This window comes from Myxine glutinosa, chromosome 1 (assembly GCF_964187855.1).
Source record: "Myxine glutinosa chromosome 1, kmMyxGlut1.1, whole genome shotgun sequence".
NCBI lineage: Eukaryota > Metazoa > Chordata > Myxini > Myxiniformes > Myxinidae > Myxine > Myxine glutinosa.
In genome coordinates, this window is record NC_136261.1 from 96,204,131 (window position 1) to 96,220,860 (window position 16,730).

The window sequence follows — 16,730 nt, forward strand, 5'->3', positions numbered from 1 at the left end:
TACGCACTGTTGGGATATCCCTTTCGAGCCTTTCACCTGCTGAGACCGTTTAAACCTTTGAAGACCCATTAAGTCCCTGAAGACCCTTAAGACTACCAAGACCCAAAAGACCCTGAATACCCGAAATACCCTGAAGACACAAAATATCCAGAGGACCCAAAAGACCCTGAACATGCGAAAGACCCTGAAGACACAAAAGCCCTTGAAGATCCAAAATACCCCAAACACCCATAAAGACTCAGATGACCCAAAAGAAAAGGGAGATGCATGGGAGGGAGAGGTGGAGTGGTGCTGGTGAGGGTGGTGCTGGTGGAGGTGGTGCCGTGGTGGGGTTGGGGGGAGGAGTAGGTGGAGTGGTTCCGGCCGTATACAATCCGCAACGGTGTTATACATATCACATTTGTAGCGGAGCTTTTCAGTGTAGAGGTGATGTCTAATAGGTAGGATATTGATGGGTAGCGGACATAGATATTTACAAACACCCGAATAAGAAAAAATAAATAACACAATTCGGAAGGAGAAGAAGAAGAAGACGAATGTGAACGCATAGTCGGGTAATAATCCTCCTCGCGCGGACGCATCCTCGGAGCACCAACGGAGCAGCGGAGTATCGTGTCAGTGGATCGTGCAGTGCACGCGTTTTGCTCCGGACCGATGCGTACGCCCCACGTGCTGCTCCTGCTCCTGCTGGCGGGAACCATGGATGTCCTGCTGTCGCCGGTCGAGGCTCTGGGCCCGCGGTTTAGCCGCAGCGCGCAGTCCAAGAACCTCAAGAAGCAAGCGTTACAAAACTGCCCCTCGTGAGATGGGAAGGGGTGGTTCCACGTGATGATGATGATGATGATGATGATGATGACGACCATCATATTTGTGACTTAATTCATAAATTTGGTCATAATGACGTTACAATGTCACCGGTTGTTTTGCGACGGTTTTCTGTGTGCGCGACGCGGCTGCTGCCGGGAGTTGCAAGAGTTATGATGCGACGGGATTGGTTGATGGAACGACATTTCATATACTGTAGTCTGTATAGGTAGTTTGGAATGATGGCGGTCTTCATTTTGTTTGTGCTTTCGAGATGGTTGGCACAGGTAAGCAAAAATCTGGAGTCTGGATGTTCATGGATACCTTTCCCCTTGCATTAGAACAGGAATTTGTGACGTGTTCAGGGTGCTGGCGATAACTCGCCGACTCTTCACAAAACACAACACCGTGGCACGTCTAACATGCACCAACTAATGTATGAGGTGGGACATCCAATTTTAACGTCCATTCGAGGGATGATGCAACTTGTGATGATGCAACACCCTGCCTATTAGCGTTGGGGATTGGTGCTGGTGCTTCGTGTGCAGCCTGTGCTGCTGGTTGCATCATTTTCTGGAAGCGCAGCTGTGCCGCTGATGCAGTGCCCCCCCCCCCCCATTACCAGTAAGCCGATACTCATTTCGCCGACCTTGGAAGGATGCCAGGCCAGGTCAACCCACCTGGTGTTAATTCGACGGTGCGACCCTGTTCGACATCCTGGGTACAACCCGAATAAAGTAAGATAACTTTAAATAGAGCAAGGTTCCCCCCCTCCTCCCCCCGTCCCGTGCCTCATACCCCAAAGCCCTCTCCCTCCCACAGATCTCCCGATGTCCCTGCTCCCCACTACCTGCGTCCCCACTCTCAAATGTTGTGCTTGTGTGCTTCCTTCTCTCTCTCCCGATCTTGTCTCCCGCTCCCTTTATCTTATGTTTTATGTGTCAGTTTGTGATTTTGTGATTAATGGTCACTCTTACATGAGCCTCGATGTCGTACCCCCCCCCTCCCCCCCCCCCAAAAAAGAAGGAATTTGTGCAAATCAGATGAGCATATTAATTGCTCTGATTAATCAGTGCTAAAAAGCAGAACAAATTCCAGTTTAGATGGTAATATCTCGATTATATGATAATAAAATCAAGAAAAACATAAATGATTGAATAACCAACGGGCGAATACGATTGATTTATGAGTGTAGAAACCATGCGGCAGCCTCGGCTGGTTAACATGCAGGTGGTGTCTGCATTTTGGCAAAAGGGTAAAAGTTCCCGGTGCCATTGTGCCATTGTACATATGAGGCACAGCAAGTTGTTTGATCAACAACAACAACAACAACAACAACATGCATTTTAAAGGCCATTTTCCCTGCAAGAGCGGGGGTTAGCCTTGCGGTCCCCATGACAATCTTCTCCATTTTGCCCTATTTTCTGCATCTCTCCTTGTTAAACCCCTTGCCCGCATTTCTTCTTCCACCATCTTTAGCCAAGTCTTTCTCGGTCTTCCCCGTCTTCTACTTCCTTCTACATTCATTTCCATCACTCTTCTCAACCAGTCACTTTCATCCTTCCTCAACACATGACCAAACCATCTCAACCTGTTCCTCTTCACAGCATCCATCACAGGCTCTATTCCCATCATCTCTCGCATTTGTTTGATCCATTTATTAATTTTCATTCATTTATTTTGATATCATATATGTAATGAATGTTATGTATGTTCAGCAGAATGGGACAAGGCCCCACCAGGTCCCCAGAAGTGGTTTACTAGGCCGATCAGCAGGTGTATGTTCTAGCCGCCAGGATGCGTGATCGACTCCTTTCGGAGCTGGATTTTGATTTTCCACCCAGTAGGGCCGAGGTCACCCAGCTGTGCCTGTTTACCTGTTCAGTCATCGGTCGGTCACCTTGGTGAACTGGTGAACATTGGTGAACAGGGCTTGAAAACCCGCGTGTTGACACGGTAGGTCACCCGGGGCCGTGGTCGCCATTTTGCACTGCTGCGGATGCAGGTCCTCATTTCTATGATGCGGGACCTGGTGCTGGTGGAGATGCGTCTGGACAATCATGATCAGGCAGTCAAGTCGATGTTTCTGCATCTGCTGAGTGGATCCAGACTGATGTTGTTGGAAAGCCCCAGCCAGTTCTCTCGAACAAGCCAGCCGCACGGAGAGGGCCAATCAATCTCGCAGGAGCGACCCTGAGGTCCCCCCCCCCCCCCCACATCCAGGATGGTGTACCCCCACCTTCACGAAGTCAGGGCCACGACACAGTTATATTTAGAGTTAGAGAGAGAGAGAAGAGACAAGAGGGAAAGGGCCGGTCCATGGAGACCGATCGACACTCAGACAGTGACCGTGCTGCCCTCACAAATCCGGGCAGCAGGGAAGAATGGGGGAAGATTTGGCCCTCGACTTGGGTTGGGGGGTACAACCACCGTGAAGAGGCGTCAACGATAGTTGTCCAGACTGATGTTGTCAGGCAACGTGACCTCGGCGACGGATCTTCTTCTCCTCGATCTCTGTGAGGCAGTGTGGGAAGGCAACGCCACCAATATGGTTCTACTGACTTGGATGATCAAGGTCGCCCGGCTTGGTTAGGGCCCTCAGCTCATTAATTGGCCAAATTGAGACTTGAGCCATCTAACAGAGAATTGCTCTTTACCCTTTTTTTTCCTTTTTTTTTCTTGTATACAAGGTCGAGGCTCGTGTAAGAGCGAACATTAATCACACAAAAAGACAAACTGACACATAAAACATATGATAAAGGGAGCGGAAGAACAAGATGGAGAGCAGGCCTTGCACAGTATTTATTCATTTTGATGTCATACATGTAATCAATATTGCAAATATAGATGTTTTCGGAGAGTGATGTATCATTGCATTGATACAACATATGTCATGACAGGGTGGTGCAGACACCTGTAAACTGCTAGTCTGGGTTTATTTTCTGATCAGGCTATAAACTATTGGATTGGTGCTTCACCGAGATGGTGTTGTATCACAAAGTGTTGGATGGATGTAGATTAAGCTGGATTTCCCGTCTGCCAGCATTAGTTGGTAGACGTTGAAGAACTTTTACAAAAAGTAGGTGATTTATCACCAGCACCATGAAGAAATTCCAAATTCGTACCTGGGCTCCAGGTACCAAGTCATCTGGTCTTCTCAGATAGTCCTTGGCACCAGGTTACACTGCTTGCTATCTCCAAGTGTGGTTGCTGTGTGGGCTGAAACTTGGGCACACTGTAATCAAATTCACTTGCCCAGGTGTTTCCTCGTGTCCCATTTGAATGGCCACCTTTAGTGATGAGGGCAACATAAAATGCAACATACTCGTATATTCAGGATTGGGACAGTATAATTAACCATCATCTCATACACCCTGCACTGGTTTGTGATTTCTTTTCTGACATTGCCGGTTCTAAGAATAATTCAAATTTAGGATTGCTTTTCGAGATCAATACTGCAGGAACTAGAACGGCACTCGGTAGAGAGCATACCCCCACAGGGCTGAACAGTTTATGCTTTGTATCCCACTGATAGGCCGGATCTGGATTCGGACCTCAACCAAAATCTAATAGCTTGTTCTTGTCACCTAACCAACTCGTTCAACAAGTTTAGTCATAACTCGTCCATAATTTTTTTTAAATATCATGTTATATATCGCTTCTCGTCCAATCTCTCAATGGTGAAGAATCACTTAAGAATTAAATAATTATCGTATCCGAATCCAGATTCAGATCTTCACCAAAATCGAATTGATTCGTCCTTGTCACACACACAACCGGTCCACAAAGTTTCGTCCAAATCCGTCCATAACTTTTTGAGATATCGGTTTTATGATGCGGGACCACCAAAAAAAAAAAGAATCATTAAAAAAATCTACTAGCCGGGATCCAAGTCCGGATTTTCAGCAAATTCTAATCACTTTGTCAGTGTCACATACACTAGGCTATGAGCCAGACCCCCCAAATTGACCGGTCGGTACCATACAGATGGAGTAAGGCTCATTGTGATTTTTAGCAAGATATATGTCCCTAGATATGAAAAAAAGTCATAGCAGTGTATAACTCTCGGCCATCTCTGTGTTATCACCCGAAATATTATGATACGCCCGCTTCGCTTCGCCAAAAAATGTGATATTTGCTAAAATTGGAATAAATATGTTTTTAAGGACCACAGAGTGCCAATAATTTGCATACTGGATGCCAACTAATATAGTAATAGAAATATAGAACATTTGTGGGGGTTATTTATCAAAATATTGATATAATGACAAAAAATATGTTAAATTTAGTGAAAAAGTGGTCGATCCACCGTTTGCCATCCACCGTCGCCATCCACCGTTTGCCCTTCACGTGACTCGTGGTGGTCCCTCTCGGCTCTCCCCCCGTTGGTATTTTTGTGCGCATAAGATTGTTCACGGTTCTGTTTAAATATTATTTAAATATGTATAACCTTTCCCCTTCAGTGTTTTACTCAGTGGTATTTTACAACACGCTGTTTTTCTTCCTATTTAAAAGGCTTTTCTCAATTTCCTCTCCAACTCATTCCACCTCAAAAAAAAGAAATTCAATATCTTATACGTCTCCCTCACTACATGGTCTAAATTCACATTCATTCCATCCCTCCTCCATCATTCTGAACCGGATTGCTAACTTGAAAATCACAACAAACCCAATTTGTTTTCAATGTTCGTCTTTCATTAATCATCCACTTTCTAAACTCCCCTCTTGCCCCTCCCATCCAAATCCCTCCCCTTGCACCTACACTCCTAAACTCCCCCCTTGCCCCGCCACTCTTAAACTCCCCCCCTACCCCTCCACTCCTGAACTCCCCCCTTGCCCTTCCACTCCTGAACTCCCCCCTTGCCCTTCCCCTCCTAAACTCCCCCCTCACTCCTCCCCTTCAAAACTCCCCCCCAACCCCTCCCATTCAAATCTCCCCCCATACCATTCCTCTCCAATTCTCCCTCCTCCCCCCTCCTCCTCAAAGCTGCCTCCTCCCCACTTCGTCTGCCTTCTATCTCATACCTCCACCCCCCCCCCAACCTTCTTCTTTCCTCTGCCCCCCCTCAAACAACCCCTCTCTGTGCCTCATCCCTTCACCTTCAAACCTTTCATCCTCCTCATCCTTCCCTTTCTTGGAACTCTTCTGCAATCGCTGACACACTAACAACTGCTCTCCCTACCTCCCCCTCTCATCCTTCATCTTACCCTACTCCTCCCCTCCCCTGTCCTGTACCCGATGCTCCCCCTCTCTCTTCATTAACGGTATGGACCTCAAACATCCGGGGCCTTCGCTCAAACCTGACTGATCTCTCCATACAGGTTGCTTCTGACAATCCAGACTTGATCTGCTTAACAGAGACTTTCCTCCTTCAAGATGTCTCTGATTCCTTAATATCTCTTCCTGGTTACTCCCTCCTCCGGTATGATAGACCTGAGCCTCGGCCTGGTGGTGGGGTGGCTATCTTTATCAAAAACTCTCTTCCTCACTCTCCTTGCACTGCCCTCTCTCCTCCTCACCCCCAGGAGTACCTCTGGCTACGGCTTCCTCTCCGCTCCCACCTTTTGTTCATATGTGTTCTGTACCGTCCCCCAAACAGTGATGACTCCATCTACATTTCACTGTCTGACAACATGGACCAACTTCTATCCACTCATCCCAACTCTCTCTTCCTCATATGTGGTGACTTCAATTGTCATCATGCCACCTGGTTGGGTGTGGGTTCCTCTCTCACCAGTCATGGCACCTCAGCAAAGGACTTCTGTGACTCACTGGGATTGACACAATCTGTCAATTTCCCGACCCGGATCTCAGCCAATGGAGTATCTTCTCTTCTAGACTTGGTTATGACTAACTTCCCTGCTAATGTCTGCTGCTCTTCTTCTGCTCCAATCGGTTCTTCTGATCATGTGCTTGTCAAAGTGGACATCTCTCTGGCCATTCTCAGAGAGCCTCCTCAGCGTCGACGAGTCTGGCATTTCACTCAGGCCGACTGGGACGGTCTTCAAGCAGCCATCAATCGTCTGGATTGGTCTCCCATCTCCACTGCCTCTGACATCAATTCTTCCTGGGAATTCTTCCAAAGCAAACTGATCTCTCTCATGCACAGATTTATCCCATCTCGCCTTCAGTTGTCTTACCCTTCCTCCCGTCCATGGTACACTGAATCTTGTGGTGAGGCAGTTGCCCTGAAACAACTTGCCTTTGCCTCTTGGAAGGCTAATCCAACTGAAGGAAATCTCAGTTCCTTCCACCAAGCTCGGAACAAGTGTGTGTCTACCCTCAGGAGTGCCAGGAAGCACTATCTCTCCTCACTCAAGAATGAACTCTCAAACCTGTCTCCTTCCTCCAAATCCTGGTGGCGTCTGGTCAAATCCGTTTCTGGTGTTTGTTCCCCCTCCATCCCCTCCCTTACCTCAAATGGCCACACAGTTGACATCGCACGTGACAAAGCCGAATGCCTCAACTCTGTGTTTGCCTCAAAATCCTTAGTCCCAAACCCATCTCTCTCTGTTCCCACCTTTCCCAGTCGAACCAAACTGCTCCTGGACTCTGTGACCTTCTCTCCTGACAAGGTGGAGGAGTTTTTGTCAAACCTCGACTCTGATTCTGCAACTGGACCAGATGGCATCAGCCCACGGGTCCTAAAATCCTGCTTTGCCGCTCTATCTCACCCTCTCTCTGTTCTTTTCACCCTATCTTTTGCTCAAGGTCATCTGCCAGCATCCTGGAAATCAGCAAACATTACCGCTTTACACAAAAAAGGTGCAAAAACAGATCCTTGCAACTACAGACCAATCAGCCTGCTCCCAATTATCAGCAAAGTCATGGAATCCATCATTGCTTCGGATATGAAATCTTTCCTCTTCTCCAATGGCTTGATCTCTGATCATCAATTTGGTTTCAGACCAGGTCACTCTACTCTGGACATGCTGCTTCTGCTGTCTCAACAATGGATGGAGGTCCTCAATGCCAAACAGGAAATCAGAGCTGTCTCCCTTGACATATCACGTGCCTTCGATACGGTCTGGCACCCAGCTCTGCTCACCAAACTCTCCTCCTATGGTATCCATGGAAATCTCCATGCATGGCTTGCGGACTTCCTCTCTGGTCGTAGTCAACGTGTGGCCCTGAATGGATTTCTCTCATCTCCCCTTCCCGTTCAGGCTGGAGTTCCCCAAGGCAGTGTGCTGGGCCCTGTGCTTTTTCTGGTCTTTATCAATGATCTCTCCGACTCTCTGGAAAATCCTCTGTATCTCTTTGCTGATGACTCCACTCTCTGCCGCTCCATTCCTCTTCCCTCAGATCGGCAGTCTGCAGCCTCCTCACTCTCTGAAGACCTGGACAAAATCACAGACTGGTCAAACATGTGGAACATGTCTTTCAATCCTGACAAATCTCACACTCTTACTATGTCTCTCCGAAAAGATCGACTGGACAACCCTCCCATCTACTTTCTCAACAATCCTCTCCAAGAAGTTCTGTCGCTCAAGCTTTTGGGTCTCACCATCTGCCATGATCTTTCTTGGGAAAACCACATTTCCAAGCTGGCCTCCAAAGCCAGTCGCCGACTGGGCATCCTCCGTCGTGCGAAGTCCTTCCTAGGCACACCTGAGCTCCTCACCACATACAAGGCTTTCATCCGCAGCTCAATGGAATACTGTTCTCCCCTATGGGCTGGTGCTCCTGCCTCACACCTGGCTCGGCTTCACGCTGTTGAATCCAAAGCTTTCAGAATCATTGGAATCTCCCGCGATGAAGCTATCTCTGAGGGCCTTTCACTCACTCACCGCAGGCAGGTAGGTGGTCTTTCTGTCTTCTACCGACTCCTCTCCGGCCTTGCTCCCCCAGCTCTCTCTGTGCTCTGTCCCCCAAATATTCCTACAGGTCGCACAAGATCTGCCAGCCACCCTCTGATGGTTAAACTGCCGAAATCTCGGCTCTCTGCTCACCTTCACTCTTTCATTCCTCTTTTCTCCCGCCTCTGGAACAAACCCCCACACTCACTTCAATCACACTCCTCCCTCCAGGTCTTCAAAACAGCTGTTCACCACCATCTCTTATCTTCCCCCATCCAAAACCTTGATCTTTTCTACCCTCACTAATTCACCCCAGATCCACCTTGTTTGAAATTCCAACTTCTTTCCTGGAAGTCTTGGCAGTGTCCATATGTTTTATACCTCTCCCACCCCCCCCCCTTCCCATGCCTCCCCCCCAAAGCCCTCTCCCTCCCACAGTTCTCTCGATGTCTCCATGTCTCTCGGTCCCTGCTCTCAAATGTTGTGTTTGTGTCCTTCCCCCTCTCTCCCCATCTTGTCTACCGCTCCCGATGTTATTTGTTTTGTGTGTCTGTTTGTCTTTCTGTGTGATTAATGTTCGCTCTTTCACGAGCCTCGATCTTGTATACAAAAAAAAAAAAAAAAAAAAAAATCTTGCTAAAAATCACAATGAGCCTTACTCCATCTGTATGGTACCGACCAACCCCCTTGGCTCATAGCCTACACTACCTCTCTGCCAAATTTTATCTGTATCCTTCCGCAACTTTTTGAGAGAGATATATATATATATATTTTTGTATACAAGATTGAGGCCCGTGTAAGAGGGAGGTGGGAGAGATGTTTTAACCATTAATCACATTAATCACATTAATCACAGTTTAACCATTAATCACAAAAAGACAAACTGACAAATAAAACATATGATAAAGGGAGTGGGAGCGGGAGACAAGATGGGGGGAGAGAGGGAAGTACACAAGTACAACATTTGAGAGTAGGGACATCGGGAGATCTGTGGGAGGGAGAGGGCTTGGGGGGGGGGGGAGGAGGCATGGGAACGGGGGCGGGGGGATGGGAGAAGTAAAAAAAACACATGGACACTGCTAGGACTTCCAGGAAAGAAGTCGGTATTTCAAAAAAGTGGATCTGGGGTGAAATTAATGGGGGTAGGAAAGATCAAGGTTTTAGATGGGGGAAGGTAAGAGATGGTGGTGAACAGCTGTTTTAAAGACCTGGAGGGCGGAGTGGGATTGAAGAGAGTGAGGGAGTTTGTTCCAGAGGCGGGAGAAAAGAGGAATGAAGGAGTGAAGGTGAGCAGAGAGTCTTGATTTTGGCAGTTTAACCATAAGAAGGTTGCAGTTGTTCTTGCAGTTGCATCTTTGTTGCATCTTGGTTGGTTGCAGTTGCATCTTTGTCACAAACAGACAAACAAACAAACAGACAGGGGTGAAAACATATCCCCCATCCACCTTCGGTGGCAGAGGTAATATGGAATATTTGATCCCAGCTACAGTGAAATGAATGCATTTAAGTATGTGCAGTTACTTTCCACTTTTACAGTGGAAAGTAATGCACATACAGATGACTGAACATGTACATTTTATAACTGTAAAAAGGGACTGCTAGCTCTGTCTGACACTACAAATCGCAATGCTTGGACGGCGATGGAGACTTTCAGTACGTGATTGAATGCGCGCAATGCTTGGGCGGAGAAGGAGACCAACAGGACATGATTGAATGCGAGTCGTCACCACGTAATTCCAAATTGGAATAAAAACCCGCGATTAGCTGATGCAACCACCAACATGTATATTGATTATTTTAGGATAATTTTCTGCCAACTCCTCGAGATTCAATGTTAAGTACAGATTCAATATTCCTTTTAATTAAATCACGACAAAGCATTACAAATAAAATGTTTTATCCAAGTTTTCCCTCTGATTTTGGTCAATCCAAACTGTCTGTGAACCATAGTTATTAGCCCCCGTTGGACTTAGTCGGAAATTGGGGCTGATGGATTGGGTCTTGTCCCTGCATTTGTCTGTACGTGCGTGCGTCCGTCGGCAACCATTTCTCGGACATATATGGACCAATTTTGTTCATACTTGGCACAAAGACAATAAATAATGATGGTATATATATGCACATCATTTTGTTTCGTGATGAAATCAAAGATGGCCGACTGGCGGCCATTTTAATTGTCAAAAAACCCGATGTTAAACACGTCCTTAACTTTTTCTCGGACATATATGGACCAATCTTGTTCAAACTTGGCACACAGACAATGAATGATGGCTTACAGATGCACCTGATTGTTTGTTGAGATGAGATCCAAGATGGCTGATTGGTGACCATTTCGTTAGTTAAACGTGTCCCCAATCATTTCTCGGACATGCATGGTCCGGTTTTGTTCAAACTTAGCACAAGCACAGTACATGTTGGCATACACGTGTACCTCACTTTATTTTGTGATCTGATCAAAGATGGCTGACTGGTAGACTGGCAGCCGCTTTAGTTGTAAAACTACCCAGCATTGAATATGTCCTCAACAATTTCTCGGACATGCATTTACTGGTCTTAATCAAACTTGGCACACAGATAAGGAATGAATATTGGCTTACATATGCACGCCATTTATATTCAAGATCAGAACCATGATGGCCGACTGACGGCCATTTTGTTACTTAAACGTGTCCCCCATCCATTTAGTGTGAACACAAACTTTCACATCTATCTTGACATTTTCTATCCATATCTTTTTAGGACGTCCTCTCTGCTTTCTTCCTTGTACCACAAGTTATTTTGTTTCATTACAGCTTCATCTTCGGATTTTCGGTGCACATTCCCATACCAACCAAATCTCCTCTTCCTAAGTTCTTCTTCACTACTTTTGAATTTTAGTCCCTTCCATATTTCTGAACTTGGAATTCTTTCTTTAAGACCTATCTCTGTTCTTTCCATTATTTTGACATGTTCAATCCAAATTACCTTCCATACATCACTACCAATCTGATACAAGCTTTATCAACTTTTACAGATAATGCAATGTTTCTGTGCTTCATGATTCCACCAAGTTGTCTCCACTTTTTACCTTCACCACCAAAGGTTAGTGGGGGTTATGTTTTCACCCCTGTTTGTCTGTTTATTTGTCTGTGAACAGGATATCTTAAAACGTTGTGGACAGATTGGGAAGAAATTTGGTAGACAGGTTGGGTGTGTAACAAGGAAGAATTGATTCGATTTTGGTGAAGATCCGGATGCGATATTTTTTAATTTTCCAAGTGATTCTTCACCATTCAGAGACAGGGCCAAAAACTATATGTAGCATGATATGTCAAAATGTTGTAGACGACTTGTGACAAAACTAGGTAGATGAGTTAGGTAGATGACAATAACGAGAAGATCCGATTTTGGTTCAGGTCCAGGTCCGGATCCAGATCCATCCTATCAGTGGGATACAAAAAATATACTGGTCAGCCTGGTGGAGGTATGCGCTCTACTGAGTGCCCTTCTAGTTCCACGCTGACTTTATTACTAATAGCTAATTCTGTTTCTCCTGATGGCTTTGAAATGTCTACATGGTAACAGAAACTTTTAACCATTTCTAAATTTAATTCTGAGGTCAGGAGCAGGTGAGATTCTGAGGTCTTTTTTTTCTTCATCTATTTATTGAAATGATTGATCCTCACATATTTTACATATGAAAATCCCAGCTTTTGTTACCAAATTTCCAGCAATACCACTGCACTTCTTGTGACACTATCAATAAAACTGCCAACATTGAATTCAATTCTTCAACTCATCTTTTGTACATTGAAAAAGGCCATTGTCCCCTTTCTTTCCTTTTCTTCTTCTTCACCACTCACCCTAACCTTTGTTTTATTATTGTTGACACGTCAACCTTGTTTCTCTATTGCACTTTTCCATTTTTGAAAAATCTCTCTCGCTTTATCACTTTCAGCATTCAATACGATATCATCAGCACACAATAACCCACATGGGAATCACAACGTTTCATTTTTTATCAATTCTTGCAATCCCAAGACAAACAGTATGGGACTTAAAACTGATCCTTCATGTCAATCTTACCTTGGCTTCAAACATTTCACTGTATCCCAAGTTGGTCTTCAGCCTTGTTCTTGTTTTTTTTCATACATTCCGATGACTATCTTTCCCATTTCTTCAGGCATGAGTTGCCTTCTGAGAGCCCATTCAGCAAATGCTCTTTTGGAACTTGATCATATGCTTTTTCTATGTTAACATAGATGATAGTTTCCTTTTCTTTGCCAAATACTTATTTTGGTTGATGGTTCCAAACGGTTGTAATAAACCCAAAAAGGCTGTTGTCTATACATTATTTACCACTTTTATTAGTCTTCTTTCAATCAAATTTTCAAAAAATTTCAATACTTGCTGTCTTTGGTTTTCGCCAAACATGTCTTCTGGTACTGTGGCCAAATCACTCTACCTTTGACTCATCTGTCCAGAGCACATTGTTCCAGAAGTGCTGGTCTTTGCCGAGGTGTTCATTGGCAAACTTTAGTCTTGCCCTGATGTTCTTTCTGGACAGCAAAGGTTTCCTCCTGGCACACCTCCCATGGAGATCAAATTTGTGCAGCCTCTTTCTAATGGTAGACTCATGCACTTTGACATCAACAGTGGCAAGAGCTACCTGTAGGCCCCGTGATGACATTCTGGGGTTCTTAGAGACTTCTTTCAGCATCTTGCGGTCTGCTCTCGGGCTGAACTTGTTGGGGCGGCTTGGCCTGAACAAGTTGGCAGTTGTTTGGAATCTTCTCCACTTGTAGATGATCTTTCGGACAGTCGAATGATTGATTTCAAATTGTTTGGAGATTTAAAAAAATCCTTTCCCAGACTCGTAGGCATCTATAACCTTCTTTCTGAAGGCCTCAGAGAGCTCTTTTGATCTAGGCATGATGACGCCACACACTTCAACAACAAAGAGCAAACCAAACTAAATGTCTGAGGTTTAAATAAGACAGGTTCCTCCAAGATCCTCTCTAATGATGTTCTAATCATTTGCACCTGATTCTAATTTTAGGTATTTGAAGTAGTGATAAATGTAGGGGTGTACTTACTTTTTCCACATGCGAAATTTACATTTATGTTTCTTTAAATTTTACAATGGACTACAAAATGTAAATGTTTCATGATATTTGTTATATTATATTACCTTTATCTATCAATATTGTTGAAATGAATATCAAATAGCTGTATGTTGAAATATGTTGAAAAAGTCAAAACTTAACATGGGGTGTACTTACTTTTTCATGTGACTGTATATGCCGCAGTATATACATGTGGTGCGTAAGCCAGTCGGGTGCCAGTTGGTTGAGACATGTTCATCCTCCACTTCCATTTCAAAGATTCAGCAAGGAAAAGGCAAAAATAAATATGCAAAAATATTCCATCACTTGAATGTAACATCACATCACGAACCTATTCCACTTAAACAATTATTTTCAGCATCATGTTGCAATTCGAAGCAATTCTGCAGCTTGAAACTGACAGGTGTATGAGGTGTGCCTCATTCATCCAACTGGCACTCAGTCCTCTCATCTCGGTAACTGGACCAGAATTTTACAACAATTATTTCTAAAAATCCCCAGCTGCTGTATTAAGTTAGCTTGTTTGACCTTTGTTAATTTTGTTTACTGTAAGCCACGATAAGTTTGGTTTATGCAGGGTGGAAAATTCTTGAATGCATCTTAAATCTTGCCTTCAATAAGTTGATTTGAATAATAACTCTGGAGTTGGAATTTTCATGACGTCCTGGAGTGGTTTGAATATTTTGAAGTCAGGGTTGTGTGCTGGTCATTGCAGATTTTATTTGTCATCCTCAAACCGTTTCCATACAGACGCAACAGTTGGGTTGGGCAAAATGTATTACGCTGGTAGGCATAAGGATTTTCACGTAAGATTGCATCAAAGGCAATCGTGCAACATTCACCAAAATGTCAAGAAATAATTCAGTTGTCCTGTCTGCTAGCACTCGGTTGTGAACAAAAAACTCCATGGTACCCATTAACATAGTAGGCCATTAGGTCTTCATCCCCTGAATAAATTCCTAAATTATTGAACAAATTTATTGGAGCATTGCTTCAGCACCAATGTTGTGCCAAAGTATTGATTCAAGCAGCAGACTGAATTTGCAGTTGGATCCCATTCATATATTAAGGGATATTCAATGGATAGCCAGATAGATGGATGGACATCGGTCCTGATTAAGTCTTTGAGAGACCTAAGGAACTCATACTTTGGGTGGACCTGATATGTGCAACACCCAACTTTTCAAGAAAGCAACAAATAGCTATCCACATAAGATTGACTGAGTGTATGTTTGGAATAGATACGCAGTGTGTTACGGATTCGGCCCTAATTATTGTTGGTATTATTATTATTGTTGGTTCTCAGTAAGGGTTATTGTGGTTAAAAGGTTTAAAAGCGCTCATGACAAAATGATGCCGGAAATCGGATAGGGCACCGGAAGAGGTGTAGCGAAGAAGAAGAAGAGGCGTGAGGAGATCATGAAAAGACGTTTTTTGTGGAAGCTCCGGACCGAGCGGTCGAGCACAGTGCGAGTGAACTTTGCGTCCTTGAAAGGAAGTTTGTGCGATAGGTGATATCGCCGGAGTGCTGTGGAGCCTGGGTAGTCGGGTATCTGCATTTAGGTTCCGGAGTATCCTTGCCTCAAAGCCCCGGCTCGAGTGAAAGCCATCCGCCATTTCGCCACGTGTGCTACCTCCAGTGAAAAGGTTTTTGTCGCGTCGGCCGGGCATTATTCCCCGGTGGGTTGCAGGGGATGGCTGTGCAAGAAAGGGGCTTTTGAGGATTATAAGGAGACTCGCTGATTGAACCGCAAACGTGTACTTCGGAGCGCGTCTTTGGGATGTTTCCCATTCCACCGCTATTGTGCTGGGTGTTGGATCACGTGACCTCTGGGTGGCTTCGATCGTCCGCGCCTCAATTGATTTTGATCGGACATTGATCCAACGATCGCTGGAGTGAATCAACTTCGCCTTGGATGGGGTACAGAGACATTGGGGGAGTGCCGGGAGTTTGGGTAAAGGACTAGATAAGGTTGTACCATCTTCAGATAGGGATTGTATGGTGAATTGCTATTATTATTTGTGTCGTGATTCCGGTGTGATTTATAATATATTATTGTTTGTTCATAACCCTTGGTGTGGTTTCATTATTGATTTGATTGATCTCAACCAAGGATAACATATCTTTCTGCCGGGGACCCTCTCGGGGTTCGGAGATTTACCGAGACCAGGGGATAGGGGAGGACCCCGTAACAAGTGTCACAATCAAATGTAGTACTAACTAAAAGCCACAAGGTCACAAAGGTAAAACTAGAAAGCATCTGAAAATGCAAAGCTCATCTTCTGGAAATACTTCGTCCGATTGTATTCAGACGTCTTCTTCATCTTCTTCTTCCTCTTCCGTATGCTAGACATGACAAATAGTTAAAAAATACAAAATTAAAATTGACGATTTTATGCACCCTTGACCTTTGTGCTTTACATGTAAAAAAAAAAAAATCAGCTTCTAGCTTTTGATTGGTGAACCAATTCTGTGACTCAATATGCAAAGTATTAACATTTCAGGTCAAAAAGGTGAAAATTGATGACTTACACAACACTGACCTTTGACCATTTGATAGAAAAACAATTGGCTTGCAGCTTTTCATTGGTGCACCAATGCAGTGTCCCAATATGCCAATTCTTAAAATGTCAGTTTTGTCAGCTTCACCATATTCTCACAATAAAGTTTTGTGGAAACTTTGATACACACACACACACACACACACACACACACACACACACACACACACACACACACACACACACACACACACACACACACACACACTGATTGGAAAACCCCATCTGAGTGAATTGCCAGCCACAAATTCCTCAATCTGATCACATTTGCTCACACTTGGTCCCTTTCTAATCCATCACTGGGTGGATGAATGAATAGACAGTGTGAACCAATTGTTACCTGCGCCACCAAAGGTGGATGGAGGTTATGTTTTCACCTCTGTCTGTCTGTCTGTTTGTTTGTTTATCTACGTGTTTGTGAACAAGATATCTCAAAAGTTGTGGATGGATTCGGAATTA

At 44.6% G+C, this 16,730-nt stretch overlaps 1 protein-coding gene across 3 annotated transcripts in view; it reads left to right on the forward strand.

Moving 5' to 3' along the window:
• Nucleotides 1-516: 516 nt before the first annotated feature.
• Nucleotides 517-16,730, forward strand: part of LOC144891412 (glycine receptor subunit beta-like) — a 91,193-nt gene continuing 74,979 nt past the window's right edge. For all 3 annotated transcript variants that reach the window (XR_013622943.1, XM_078775076.1, XM_078775075.1), the window contains exon 1: nucleotides 517-800. Coding sequence is in view for 2 of the 3 variants with exons in the window: in XM_078775076.1 (XP_078631202.1) it covers nucleotides 655-800 (146 nt within the window). In the remaining variant the exon portion in view is untranslated. The remainder of the gene's footprint in view (nucleotides 801-16,730) is intronic.